Raw genomic sequence first — 14,161 nt, forward strand, 5'->3', positions numbered from 1 at the left:
AAGAGATGAAACTTCCCTCTGATTTAGGAAGAAAGAGTCTCTTGTTGACGAGATATGTAGAAAGCTTCTAGCAGTTTAGAGAATTGTAAGAAGCAGTATTAGCATCTGCAAGTAGAAGGTACCTGGCACACAGCCATCTCAGGCAGTTTTACTATCCAAAGCTCTTAAATTATTCACCCACCACCGCTTGGCTTACTGAATGATGCTATGTTTACAATTTATTCAGCAAGTCCATAGGTAAGGATGGTGCCATGAAGGGAAAATAAAATCCAAGAGAAAAGTGTTTCTCAATTACTTTTCAATAGCTGCACGTATAGAACAGTCTTGCCTATTGCTGCTTTCCCCCTGTCACCCAGTTTTTAATACCCTTCCTCCTTTGAGCATAAGGGCACTGAACAGACCATGTCTAAAAGCCAGTTTCCAGCTGTACAGAAGAATCAGTGGGGGATCTTACAAAAAGCCAAGCACTGATCTAACAGGAGGGATTGCTGGGCTACTTATTTTGCTTTCATGGTAGAATTTGAAAAGAGCTGCTTAATCAGCTTCCCTAACACTCTGAATAATTAGCAAGTAATCAAAGTCTTACAAGATTTTTCAGTGGAGTACAGCACAAGCTGTTTCCACATAGTTTTCCTAATTAGTCCTGCAAACTATTTCATGCATAATTGCAGGAATTTAAATACATTTGTTCCCCATTAGTGTCCAGGTGACTTTCATGCATAAAGACAGGCCTTCTCTGATATTTTTAATCTCTGTATTTAAAAAAAAAATAGTGATAACCTCAACAGAATAGCAAAATCACAAACAATCTTACAGCTGAGCTGTCTCCCCAGAAAGCCCTTCCAATTGCCAACAGCATTATATTCCCCTCTTCCTGAACATAGCTATGAAAGTAACAACACCAAACAACTACTTTATTGACACTTTTTTTTTTTTTCAAATCTGCTTCAGTCGAGTTTGTTTCCTGAGGTGGTACAAGCCTTTCTGGCAATGTTCTGCCTAGGAACCAGGTGCTGGAAATCATGGCTGCAGTTTTCAGAGAAGCTGGCAAGTGTGAACTCTGAGTTTATCCACTGAAAACAAACAGCCTGAGATTGCACACCATTAACACAACACTGGGGTTCTGCAAGAAGCTCTCCATGCCTGTAACTAATACACACCAGATGTACTACAATTTTTAGACATGTTCTGCATTTTCACTCCTTTGGGAGTGCTTTGTTCTCCAACTGTGTGGAAGTCCAAAACATGTTTCTAATATGATACTGCTCAGGAGTTGTGCAATGAGAACAGTGCTGAAACTGCAGTGATAAAGACTCTGAATTACTTTAAAATGAGCACATTCATCTAAGTTTCCAAGGATTACCCTGATATTAGTATACCTTCAGGACTGGTAATCAGCACAGCTTCGTGCCTGTTCTTTCAGTGACTAAAGACATGCCAACTTGGGAGTGCCAACATTTAGATGACAAGTGTCTAAAATATACTCAGGAAGGTTCTGGTAACTTGATATTTTCTAGGGAAGTAACTGCTTTACAGTTAGGGCACTAGAAATAATCAATATTCAATTTCAATGCTCAGCTTCAACAGATGCATTTTACTTCCAAATTCAGAGTGCATTAGGGAACCCCCTTCGAGCTCCTATTTAAGAGATAATGCTTTGCTCCCTCTAAGAGTTTACAAACCCTAAGGCCTAAGATCTTACACCTTATGCAATCAAGGCACCTAACAGCACTGCTAAAAGCCTCTCAGCTCCCCTACAATGACTATCATTAAGTCAGCTTGACTTTGGAGATATAAAAGGAAGGTCCATCAGGCAGCACTCAGTGCTTAGTAGATAATTGCTGTACTTAGGGCTTTTAAATAGGACCAGAAAGGGTGATTGTGAAAAGATACTGTAACCAAGGTCCTTGACCCTCCCTCCAAAGCCTCATGAAGTTGTAGCAAATGCTTCTTATTTTTGGTCAAGTATGGGCAGCTGCACTGGCTCTGGAGGTCTTCGAATGGGAGGTCAAGGTTCAGTCTGCTCAAATACACAGTTTACATAAGTTCACATTGACAGCGATTTTCTTAGAGCTGTCTGTTATGTCATTACTTTATTAAACTAGTTATGATGATGGGCTTTCCTCAGTAAGATTTCAACGGCCTTCAATCAACTTAAGACACTTCACATGAAAGTAGGCACTTTAAAACCAAGAGCCATCCCTGCGTTCATTATAAGTGCATGGACACACGATGAAAATGTTTCCTTCCTGTGAGCTCTGACAGATTTCCTTCCTACTAGAAAGGAGAGTGCATGAACAGGAACAAGAGCTGATTGCAACCATCCCTCACCTGTTTCCACAGGCAGTGGGCTGCACAGTGCAGTACCAGCATGCAGCTCCTATGCAGAGGGGCACAGACGTTTTTCCTCACATCCATGGAAAGCCCTTGTGCAGCAAGGCTTGGTCTTACCCCAACTACCTGGTACACTAACAGTAATAACAGAGTGCTTGACTTAAAACACATTTCCTCAAGAGAATACCCTGCCATTCACTAGCACCCATTACAAAAAACACTAAGGCAGAAGGATGATTAAGCACAGCTCTTCACCCCACAGCACAAGCCAAGAGAAAGGATCCTACTTACTCTTTGGTCAGCAGTGGGCAGGATTTGAGCAGAAAGCGGGACAAAGCAGAGTCTTGGTAGACGAGTTCAGGAGGGGCAGTTGGGCTTTTTAAATTCAAGCAGCGAACAATAACATAGAGAACAGCAGCGACTGCAGCAAGCTTCACCCCATCAAACACTGCCGGCAGCTCGGGGGTTTCCAACATCACACTCATGTTGAACCTGGAGGTAAAATGCCATATTAAAGCCTTCTGCAATGTACTGTTGGATATGAAACATCAATTGCCACACTGAATACAAAACTGTATTAGATACCTTCATTAGCCAGTTAATAGTACTGCAGAAATCCTAGTATATCAGCTTGGACTAGCAACTTTTAAGATGAAAGGAAGATTGTGTTTGTACTGCTCAAAACACCCTGACCAAAGGAATGGAAACTGGATGACCAGTTGGGAAGGAGATTTGTTCCTGTCAGTGCTGCACTAGAACTATAATAGTGTCTCAGGTGTCAAACCCTGCAGCCAGCCTGTGCTTTTGGGATCTTGGCCAAGACTACCTAGCTCAAACAGAAGCTGAGTGAAAAGCCAGGTTATAAAGGAATACCAGCAGTTTGGATATTTCTTCCAAGATGTTCAAGTCTTGATACGGAGAACTTGAGAGGATTACTGTGGTTAGTTCCTCAGTCTGAACTCTGCAGCTCTGTGAGAATACTGCTACTAACTCCTGTGTGCGTTTAGGGTGATTACTTTATGTGCTGCTGAGTTCAGAGTTTCTTTTAATTCGCTGTTGTTCCACAGCTAAAGGAGGACTAGGTTAAAATCTATCCCTTTGAGAGCTTCAGTGTAAAGGAAGTCGGGGAAAGGGTGGGAGGGAGAATTAAAAAAACAATATAACAATATCCTTCCAGTTGAAAAACGAGTTCTTGAACCAATCCAGCTGCTTTTGAACACCTGGTTCAAATAATCTCTCTACAGAGAGATTTCATCCATTCTCTTCCATTGGTCTTTCCTCAGCCACGTGGGTAACCCAAGAAAGATACTGACAAGTAAAGTCTTACTAATGTCACTTTTTCTTCAAACCAGGAGTAACAGCCAGTCCTCAGTAAAATCTTCACTGTCTGGATCCACGTGCCAAGCAATCCTGCAAAGGGAGGGAAAGCAAGCTGATTAGTAGCAGTAAGGCTTTGTATCTCTGTTACAAGGGAAAACCACAAGTGGTCCCCTCACAGACATATCAACTGATCTGTGCATTCAGACTTAGCCACTTCAACCCTGACCCATTCACACTGCAAACCTCTCTTACCTGTGGAGTTGCCAGCTTTGACCAGTTGCCTATAGCATACTAAAACATCTGCAGCACAGGAATATCTTCATGAGAAGGGATAGACAAAACAGTAATGAAAACTAATGGAGCTTCAGAAGAAAGCTGGACTATGAACTTCCAGACAGAGGTGACATTCCTCCCAGTTACAACAGCTAGCTCTCCATGCTGAGAAGACCAGAACTAACAAGGTACTGTGACCGAAGTGCAAAGCCAGACTGAAAAGTTCCCTGCTGCTTTCACAGAACCTTTTACAGACCAAAGTTTGTAAACAGCTTCTGCCTGTTCACACTCTTGCATTTTGAGTCCTACATACAACGCTTCAACAACAAGAGGGTGAGAACCACCAGCAGGCTGAGATACAGCTACCTAATTAACACTGCTGCACACACACCAAGGCTCGTTACAGCAAGTTGGTAGTATTAATAAAAGAGACAGCTTTCAGCCTGTCACTGCAAAGCGTAAGCGACATGTACAATTAGAGCTGGATTCCTTATGGGCACAATAAGCTGATATGGAAATGGGGCTTCCAGGAAACAGCTCCAGCACTGTCTGCTCCTTCTGACTCAGAAGATATGCCAACAAGACAGGCCGTACTGAAGCCTCGCTCTTCTTCCTCTCGGGAGGACAAAGCCTCAGAAGTACTTTCTGTACTCAGTGCAGCTACACCAAAATCTCTTGGAGGAACAAGTCTGACATCAGCTATCGATTGCCAGCAGGCTGGAGAGCTACAAGTGTCTGTTATCTGAGCTGCAAGAGGACAGAGGGCGAGGAAAATGGAGATATTTAATATTGGACAACTCTGGAGTTTTCCAGTCCCAAGCTTTGTAGGAGAGGGGAGAGAAGAGCAGGCCGTTAAAAACCACATTTCTGCAAAGTGGAATAACACATTGGCACCATTTGCTGCAATCAAGAGTTCAAGTGCAATGCTCAGCTGCAGCATCTTACCTGGTTTCCATGCTCAGGCCTTCACCAACACTACTGTTAAGTGAGCAGGAAACTACAGCAAACTGATGATGGCTTCTTCATGACCAACAGCAGAACAGAACTGTGTTCCTGAGCAGTCCCTGCCTAGAGGACAAGCAGGTGATGAGCACACCTTCCTCAGCTACAACTGACAGAAACTCTGCTGGCATCTTCTCTTTGCTGTTTTATTTAGAGAAGTAATGGAGAAATGTTACCTATGACCTTCCTGCCACCTGGACCTTAGGCCAGTTTGCTGTTTACAGCTCTCACATCACTAGTGAATTTGTTAAAAATAAAACTGGGCATGATTAGTCATCAGCATTTTGTACCAGTGACTCAATGTAACTCACCCAACTAGCCTGCACTGTTCCGAGAGCCCTCTCTCTCACAGTCTTTGGATTACAAAACACATCTTGTGTGGTATTGCTGTAACCAGTTTTTGCCTGATGCTACCTTAAAAAAAGTGCACTGGCTTGGAGCTGCTTAGAGGAAAATAAGCAAGGTGGTAGGCAGGGTATCCTCTCGACTCTCACAAACCAGTATTTTTCCCTTTAGGAGTCTCTAAACAAAATCACTGATTATTTCCTAGCTAGATGCAGACACCTCAAACGTGTGCTAAAGGTCCATGTGTTCAGGATCTTTACCTGCAGGCTCAGAGCTGAGCATTTGTGCAAGCAACAGGGATGGCATTGCTGTTGCAGTTGCACAGCTGTCTGCAGCAATCAACTTATGCAATAAATCTACCCTAAGAAGGCAACATTGGTAAGCCCAGCGCCCAGGCTGCAGCACTTCCAGCATCTCTCCAGGTCTGAAGCCCTGGGCAGACCCATCTCTGCCAGGGCAGATGTGCAGGAGCTGAGCCAGAGCACTCAGCTCTAAAACTGTAAGGGTTTAGCTTACCGAAATGGATTTGAGAGCTCTCTGCCTCTAATCACACACATCAAATGTCCCTATTTATGAGCAAGGATGAGGTCACCTTGCTTCTGTTTCGTTAAACCCTTTTTGCATTGACCCAATGAACTTGTCAGTTTACGAAAAAGTACGGATAACCACAGCGTTGAGCCAGGCAAATTTTAATCTTGAATCTCCTCAAAATGGGTCAGCACTAATATGAACAAACAGACATTTAGCCTTTCTATATAGAGAACACGGGACTCACTTTTAGCAAGCTAGTCAGAATTAGCAAAGCACAACGAGCGCATCACTGGAAGCAATCAAGCCTGCCTCTTCATCCATCACGGGGTTTGAGAGCAACACGGAGAAGTACTGGGAGGCTGAAGCTCTTGGGGCCAAGGACGTCATCTTTGAAGAAACTGAAGTGTACAATTCCTTTCCTTTTTTTTTTTTTTTTTAATAAATCACTTACAGGCATGACAGCCCTAATGAGCTCCAGTTTTCCCTGTCAATATTCTGAAGTCTTGTTTGTGACTGAAGACTAACTTTAAAAATCAATCACTGCAAAGCAAGTGCTGGATTGGTGAAGCCTTGTCATTCGCCCTTTCATCATAGAATGAGAAGCTGAAAATCAATCAGGAAATAATTATTTCAGCACTACTGTTAACAGAGTGCATCTCTCATGTATATATAATGAGGAAAAAAACAACCACGTATTTCTTTCCAGGTAGGAGTGAAAGTACCCCAAAGGGCAGGAGAGCCACAGCAAGCTCCTCACATATGAAATGTGCCAGGGATTGGGAAAGCCATCACCAGGATATTCATTGTACAGTAAGTGATGAGTGGCAACAAATCACACCTGCACACCTTTGTGTTCCTGATGAGTGGAGACTTCCAGGCACAAAGGTCGCTTCCTCCCCATGACTCAAGGAGGCATAGGCAGGATTTGGGAGCTACCAAGCATTACAGCTCCCCCACCCATGCCAAAGCTGCACTCAGCCCTGTATTCTGCCAAGTCAACAAAGGCATTGAAGGAAGCCACTCCCACAGGAACCTTCCCTCATGCCTTCTTATGAGTAATTGGAAACCTGGTAGACTCATTTCACCGAAGCATACGGTGCAGCCGTATGGAAGCGTCTACAGACCAAAGCATGGGTAACCTCAGTAAAAGGACTATGCTAGGAAGTCATTCCATGCTCAGTTACATTTACTGAAGGAAGTTACATTTACATCTTGAAGGAATTCAGCTTCCAAGAAGGAAGTTTGATACAAAATCCTCCCAAATAGCCTCTTAACCATTTGTGTTCAAGCTTGCTAGCGCTTTCAGAGCTCAGCTGACAGCAAAATACTGGGGAATACCTGGAAAAGATCAAAAGCATTGTAAAATTCCCTTTCTTACCCCTTTAGAATTTCCACAAAGAATTGCAATGCCCTCTCTTTTTCACTACAAGTCAGAAGTTTCAGACATTTCTTGGACTAGTTTACTTTGGTTTCAGCACTGGCACAGGGAAGAAGATTCTGAAAGCAAGTCTACGAGAGAAGAGAAATGAAACCCAGTTGTGCCTGGGTCAGATCAGAAGTAAGAGTTGTTTTTTTCTTCCTTTTTTGAAGAGAGAAGGGGAAGGCTGTGTTGCTGAAGTGAGTTCTTCAGGGAATGTTTCCAGGAAATTCTTTAATAATAGTCAAAGCCAATGCCTCTCCCAAAAGACTCACAATAAAACCAGAAGTTATGGGCCTGTTGCTACCACATAGGGTATTTAGACCTGTAATATGGGGAATATTATTAAGGAAAGGGTGGGAACTTGAGGCACTACAGTATTTTGGAACAATGCTAAGCTTTAGTCAGTGTTTTATTGGAAACTCACTGCAGGAAGCATAGAGAAATGTGTCACAGCGTGCCTTCCTTTCAGCCAATGGTTTAAATGCAGAGAAAGATGGTTAGAAACCATCCTGATGAAAATCTATGTAAGGAATGTATGCTCCTACCCATCTGGGGAAGACCCTGAAGCAGCATCTCTTGACAGGAAAGGGTGCCAGAGTAAGGTTTGGTAAAGTGCTGGAAGACAGATGGAGGGCACAGCAGCTACCTGAGTACACAGGGATTTAAGAGGAACAATGAAAAAGCTTCAAGCTTTATTGACAACCCAGTATCCTGTCTTCTACCAAGCACTTTTGATATAAAAAATATATATTTCTTCCAGTAAAAAGCGTTCAGCCTAGACTGCTACTTTCAGATCTCCAAAGTAATACATGGATACAAATATGTTAGGGCCACAGCAGTACCAACCTCATCATTTTAGGTACACAGCACAGAACCTCCTGTTATCTTCAGTGCTAACTTAAATGAGAACACATCAGAAACACAGAGATCATCTGGATGTGCTCCTCAGCACTTCTGGCCATTTAAGAGAGACAGCTGAGTTTCAGACCTCCAAGCACAGAGGGATTAATTAAGAGTTAACTGAGCACTTTGAGCACTTATGCTTTCAGGAGATGTGACCAAGAGAGGCAAAGTGCAGTCCTCACCAGAGACATCACGCGCCTATCAAAGCCCAGTGCAGTTTGGTCACCAGACACGTGGCAGCTCTTTTATCTCCAAACAAACAGGGCACGTTGACACGCACTTTTGCAAGGATGCTTACTGGAATGGTATTTGGACAGCACACAAGTCATCAATGCAAATCCCTCTGCCTTGTGCCAAAGCCAGCACCCAGGCCAGGATCTGGCTGCATGGTGAGCATACAAAGCAGCAGGTACTGTTTACACCATGATCCGACAAGAATTTGTTGGCTGACGTCCCCATTGCAATTTGACCTTTCCACCAGATACAATACTTGGCTCATGTACTAAATCTGGAGGTGCTGCGAGGCTACAGGGACAAAGTTCACAACATGAGGCAGCGTTGGTGCAGCCAGAAAGACAGGTGTCTTCAACTGGAGCTTTTTTTTTCCTTTCAACTTGGAGAAGCCCAACACATTCAGAGCAGAAGCCAAGCACCTCAGAAGGCAGGGTACACATGCCAAGGCAGCTAGCTTGAGAAAATACCTGAAAATAATTCTATAGCCCACAGGACTAAAGACTCCTCATGTCCTCCCTTCTCCACGAAGCCTAATTTACAGTCAAATGAGCCTTGAATTTCACTTCCATCCAAATGACAGAACTGCTTTTGTTTCTTCACAACATCATTTCCACTTATCAGAATGGTTCTGCTGTACGACCAGCAGCTTTTGTACCTTACGTAAGAAGAAAGATGGCGTATATTGGAGCCTGCATAGCAAACTATCTGCATCTTGTTTATCACCGATTGAAAAACACTGTATTAGCTTTTATTACACACACCTGGTATACAAGGTTACACTAAGACAAGGCCATTAAAGCTCTGATGACTCCATAGAAATCAATTAATGGCATCTTATCTTATCAGAAAGGCTTATGTTCTTTAAGCAAACATAATTCATCAGTTATTGAAGAGACTTAGGACTTTGACACACCCTGACTGCTGCATCATGGAACTACAAAGCAGGGCTTCAGCTGTTTGGAGAGGCTTTGAGAGGGGAAAAAAATACGGGCTAACATCTTCCTGCAGTTTTACAGAATGAACAAGGGCCAATAACCTACCACACAGCCTTGTGCTGCCAGTGGGCAGCATTAAGCTGGAGGGAAGGGCAAGTTGCAGAGAACCTCAAAATCCCCACTCAGAGTGGAATGCTATGAGTATCAAGCTGCAAACAGTTAAATGAGCTAATACGAACTGCATTACAGATTGAAAAGCACCAGAAGAATCTGCTCTATTCCTTCCCTGCATTTTGAAAAGCAGCATCATGCTGTCAAAGCCTCATTTGTCCTCAGGCTCGATCCCTCCACCCCCATGCTGTCAGAGCTCAGAAGAGCAGCCTGAAATCCAAGTACATCCCAGCTGCTGCATGCACAGCAGGGAAGCATCTTCCATTGAGCCAACAGGAACTGAACCAATCCTGAATTAAGTGGCCAGAAAACACCAATACCTGAACACTAACAGAAGCTGAGGTGCCACTTCACTCCGAAGTCTTCAAAAATCTGCTTATTTTCCCCAGCTGAGCAGCTCTGCTGCACCATTGTACAGAAGATGTGCAGAGCCATTCACACTGAAGCTGCCCACGGCAGAAGGAAGGCTGGTGCTTGAGAAGTTTGACTCACATCATTGAGTTCAAAAACAAAACAAGGTGTCAGGATAGGGCAGAATACAGGGAGACAGGACCTGACCAACATATATCTACCCCTCACTGAAGAATACTCAGGTTTTACCTGAATGTTGAATACAACAAGCAGAGGTTTTGAACTGTTAGAGCAGTCACCAGCAACTTAACGCTGGGAGAGCTCAAATGCCCTCCATTCTGCCAAGTGTGAATAGGAGTTTAGGGATATTACAACCACAGGTCTTTGGAATTTCTCTTTACCTCTTACAAGACTGTTCACTTTGTGCATCTGCTTTCCTTGATATCAGCTTTTCACATTCCCGTATGTCCAACCAACACTTCACAGAACAGGGTGCTCCAGCTCAGGAAAAACCACACTTGAATGCTCCTGGTGCAATTTTTCTGCAAACCACATAGTGCTGAAAAGGCATATCTGGGAGATGTAAATAAGTTCAGAAGCTAGAACAGAAGTGGGGTAAGTTATCAAACAGTGAAGCCCCCACTAGCAGCCAGTCGCTTGTCATTGCTGACATTTTCCGCAGGGAGCCCAGATTACACTAGGTACTCAGTGCTCAATTTTATTAACAAATATCCTAGTGACAAGTACAGCACAAGTTTCAGAAGGGTTTGGTTGTTAGCAGAGGAGCTCAGTCCGCACTGACAGAGGAAGCTGTCATCACAACTTACCCTAGACAGACCAAACCTATGAGAATGAGAAGCTCAAGGATTTCTCAGCAGTAAAGCAAGTTTCCAGTGCTAGGTGCTTCCTGGTGAATCTGGAGATACAGATGAAAAATCTGCTCTATGTTGCAAAGTATGACACTTCTTCCACCACTGTTACTGCTAACAGAGCATAGCACAAAGATGCTTCAAGAGCATGGGTCATACAAAATGGCTTTGTAAAGCATTTTGCTGCCCAATGCTGGCTGAGCAAGGCTGCTACGGAGATTTTTTTTTTTTTAAATTATCAAGTCAATTGATACAGATGGAGAAAAGACAAGCCTCTGGGCAAACAAGCCTTCCTAGAGATGAAAGAGCCTATGATCACCGCCTCACTAGGTTAGCGTCATTGCCACCCACATATTTCGGACAAGTGAGACTTTGTCTTCTCTAGAAGAAGGACAGATTGCCCTTGCATGCTGAAATGAACTGTTTGATACCGAAGTCAATCAGCTGAGTTTGACTGGTTTGTTATTTAAACTGCTTGTAAGCATAATCTTCAAGAACAAGTTAGGCTGAAGAAGTGCAAATATTTGTTCAGAAGTTCATTTTCCATATATAGAAACAGCTGATCTACAGCACACGTTACAAATAGCTGTTTGGAGCTGTACTCTAATGCATCATGAAACAAGACCTTCCAGAGAAGCTCAACAAAAGTGGATGACTCCAACATCGCAGCAGAACTGTAAAGACCTCAGCTTTTGCTGGGAAATTCACAAAACCAGTTCCAGAGCACCAGGAGCCACCAGCCATTTCCAACACCAACGAGAAAAGCTCGTTTGCCTTTCCCAATGGTATTAGGCTACTAAGCACCTGGCCGTTCCTAATATTCTAATGACAACATCAGTCTAGATTTGTTGCAAACAATTGCTTCAGGAAGGTGAAGCATATCATTAAAAGCTAAACTTCTAACTTACGACACAATAAGCAGGCAGAAGTATTCTGAACTTTCAATAATGCCAGCTAAGCTATGAGTCTGTTCTGTACCTGCTAATTTTATCATGCTTTCGTGCAGCTCTCTTGTACACTCAGCTAACATACACCACATGACCACGCTTCTCTGATGTTTGACATGCTTGCCAAAGCCTGAACAAATGCGATCTGCAGGCTCTAGGTAATGTCAGCTGAGGCTGGTGTCCGCACCACACAACTGGAACTACAAGCACTGAAGACCCCAGTATGCATGTACCCCTGTACAGTCTTCACTAAATCCTGTTGTTTGCTAAATTAACCCAAGTTCTGGCGCTGCCAGAGCTGGCAGCATGAAGAACGAAGAGGTAGGAGGTGGAGAGCAAGAAAGATAAGTAACAGCACAACAGCAGCACCCAGAATGTTTTCGTTATCCAGTGAGGCTGAACCACAGAGGAGTAGAATCACTGCTTTTCTATTTTCTATGGAACATAAAATCATATCTGTAAGTAGAGTTGTAACTTGGTAGATCTGGATAAACTCTCCATACACCTGTCACAGACCAACGATGTCTGTTTGTCATCTTTCTTTCTCTGCACCACAGAACAGCGACCATTTCAGCGTGTCTCCACATGACATTTAATAACGCAGCTTTACGAAACACTAAAAACTTAACCTGCCGTATATTCACAGAATTGAAAGTGCAGCTTTTACAAGAGGAGTAGAACAAATCCATTTTTAGCTTAACTTCTTCAAAAGGAGTCTTGCAAGATGGAAAGTGGTTTCTTCAACCTCTGTGGTGCTCTGGAGGATAGAGAGGGAAGAGATTTCACCCCTAGAAAAGACAGCACCTGGCACAATCCTCCACCAGCCTCATCCCCTATCGAGGTAATTCACTCAGGAATGCTGAGGACTTCCCAGAGCAAAAGCTGAAAAATGACTGTTTTTAAGAATGGGACAGGAGAGCAAAAGGACACAAACATTACCTTTAAGTTCTTCTATATCCTTCCCGTTCTTGCAGCTGACTTTGGGACTAAAATAAAGATGGATGGATGAGGAAAGGCTGCGTGCACCGATACAAGAAGACTGTAGATCACTTATTCAGGCTGTTCCTATGATATGAGAACTGAACAAGCACCTAAGAAAGAAGACGAAGTAGATGAACCCAGAAGAGAGACCACCAAACAACCACTGACATGATGTCAAGCGCAGAACTACCCACCTGGGCACAGGAAATAAACATTATGGGAGGAAATGATACCTCTGAAAGCCACAGATAAAGAATGCCAATGGCCAAACTATGTGTTCGATGAACACCATATCAGCAATGACTACCACATGCCAACGCAAGCAGTCCTATGAGTATGATAACCACTGATAAACAGGGCACTGCAGCAGTTAGCTGATTAATAAGGCACAAGTGCTCATTACCGAAGGAGGCACTGATGATGCGGGAGCACAACAGCAATCTGTAAGGAGCAGACAGGAATCTCTGGAACTTACCACCTGAGTGACAACCACACACCAACAATAAGAGGAAGCTGTCCAACGTTCCCTGAAGAGGATGAGCTAAGAACACAACTACAGCATGAAACCCATCCCCCACAGCCTCCCCGACCGCGAACCGGCGAGCGCGCCGCAGGGCGAATAAAGCGCTGCCGCTCTCCAGGGCCCTGGAGGAACCGCCCCTCGGAGCGGGCCGCGGGGAGCCGAGCCTGCCCGGCCGCCTTCCCACACAGTTAGAGCACCATCGCCGCCTCTCACCTGCAGGCCCAGCCGCCACCGCCGCTCCCGCCCGTCTGCGGCGGCCCGCTACCCGCGGCCCCTTAGCAACCTCCCTCGCCCTCCGATTGGCCCCGCCGCCGCGCCGCTCGCGCTCCACCCCGCGCGGCGATTGGCTGGCGGGCGGGCTGAAGGCAGGGATGTTCGTGTGCCATTGGGTGGTGGCCGCGCGGAGGGGCGGGAGTGTGCGGTTTCATTGGCTTGTCAGCCTGTCAGTCGGGCGGTGGGCGGTGATTGGCGTGTGCGGCGGGGCGGGGCGGGGCTGTTGGCGGCTGTGGAGAGCCGCGGCTGTGGGCGCCATTACGGAGCGGGGCGGGGCTGAGTGGGGTCGGGCTGTGGGGATTGCGCGGGCTGTGAGGATTGCGCGGGCTGTGAGGGCTGTGTGGATGCGGTGTGGGTCTGGCCTCCAGCTGCTTCTTACTACTGGGAGGGCAGCTCTGGGAGCTGTCTTGGCTGAGGGTCACGCTCGGCTGTCAGTATCACAGGGCTGATATCACATCTCCTGAGAGAGCAAAACGGGGTGCCAGCCGCTGGCATCGCATCAAAACGTGTTCAGGTGCGACACAGCGATAGCAGAGGGCTGCAGTGTGACCAAAAGTGATCGTTTAGGGACGACGTGGCCCATTTAGGACTTTGTAATGGTTGCTGCATCCTCACCTGGCCATAGGCGCACCTCAGGGCACAGACCTGGCTCTGGTCTGAGCAGAGCCCCGGGGAACAGAGGGAAAGCAATAATAACGAAAGAACTGTCTGCAACACAACGTTTATATGCCCAGTTCTCTGGTAGTGTC

The 14,161-nt window shown here is 45.0% G+C and overlaps 1 protein-coding gene across 3 annotated transcripts in view; it reads right to left on the reverse strand.

Annotated features, from left to right (window-relative positions):
- The window catches only part of ABHD2 (abhydrolase domain containing 2), a 39,234-nt gene extending 25,762 nt beyond the window's left edge, over positions 1–13,472 (reverse strand). Inside the window, exons 1-4 of one of the 3 annotated variants that reach the window (XM_021407376.1) lie at positions 13,353–13,455; positions 12,575–12,726; positions 3,662–3,744; positions 2,626–2,826 (exon numbers count right to left, since the gene is read on the reverse strand). In XM_021407376.1, the coding sequence (XP_021263051.1) occupies positions 2,626–2,819 (194 nt within the window). In that variant the 5' untranslated portion in view covers positions 2,820–2,826; positions 3,662–3,744; positions 12,575–12,726; positions 13,353–13,455. Of the gene's footprint in view, positions 1–2,625; positions 2,827–3,661; positions 3,745–4,872; positions 4,975–12,574; positions 12,727–13,352 lie in introns of those variants that run through there. The other 2 variants (XM_021407375.1, XM_021407377.1) reach the window with 2 other exon arrangements.

Source organism: Numida meleagris, chromosome 9 (assembly GCF_002078875.1).
Source record: "Numida meleagris isolate 19003 breed g44 Domestic line chromosome 9, NumMel1.0, whole genome shotgun sequence".
NCBI lineage: Eukaryota > Metazoa > Chordata > Aves > Galliformes > Numididae > Numida > Numida meleagris.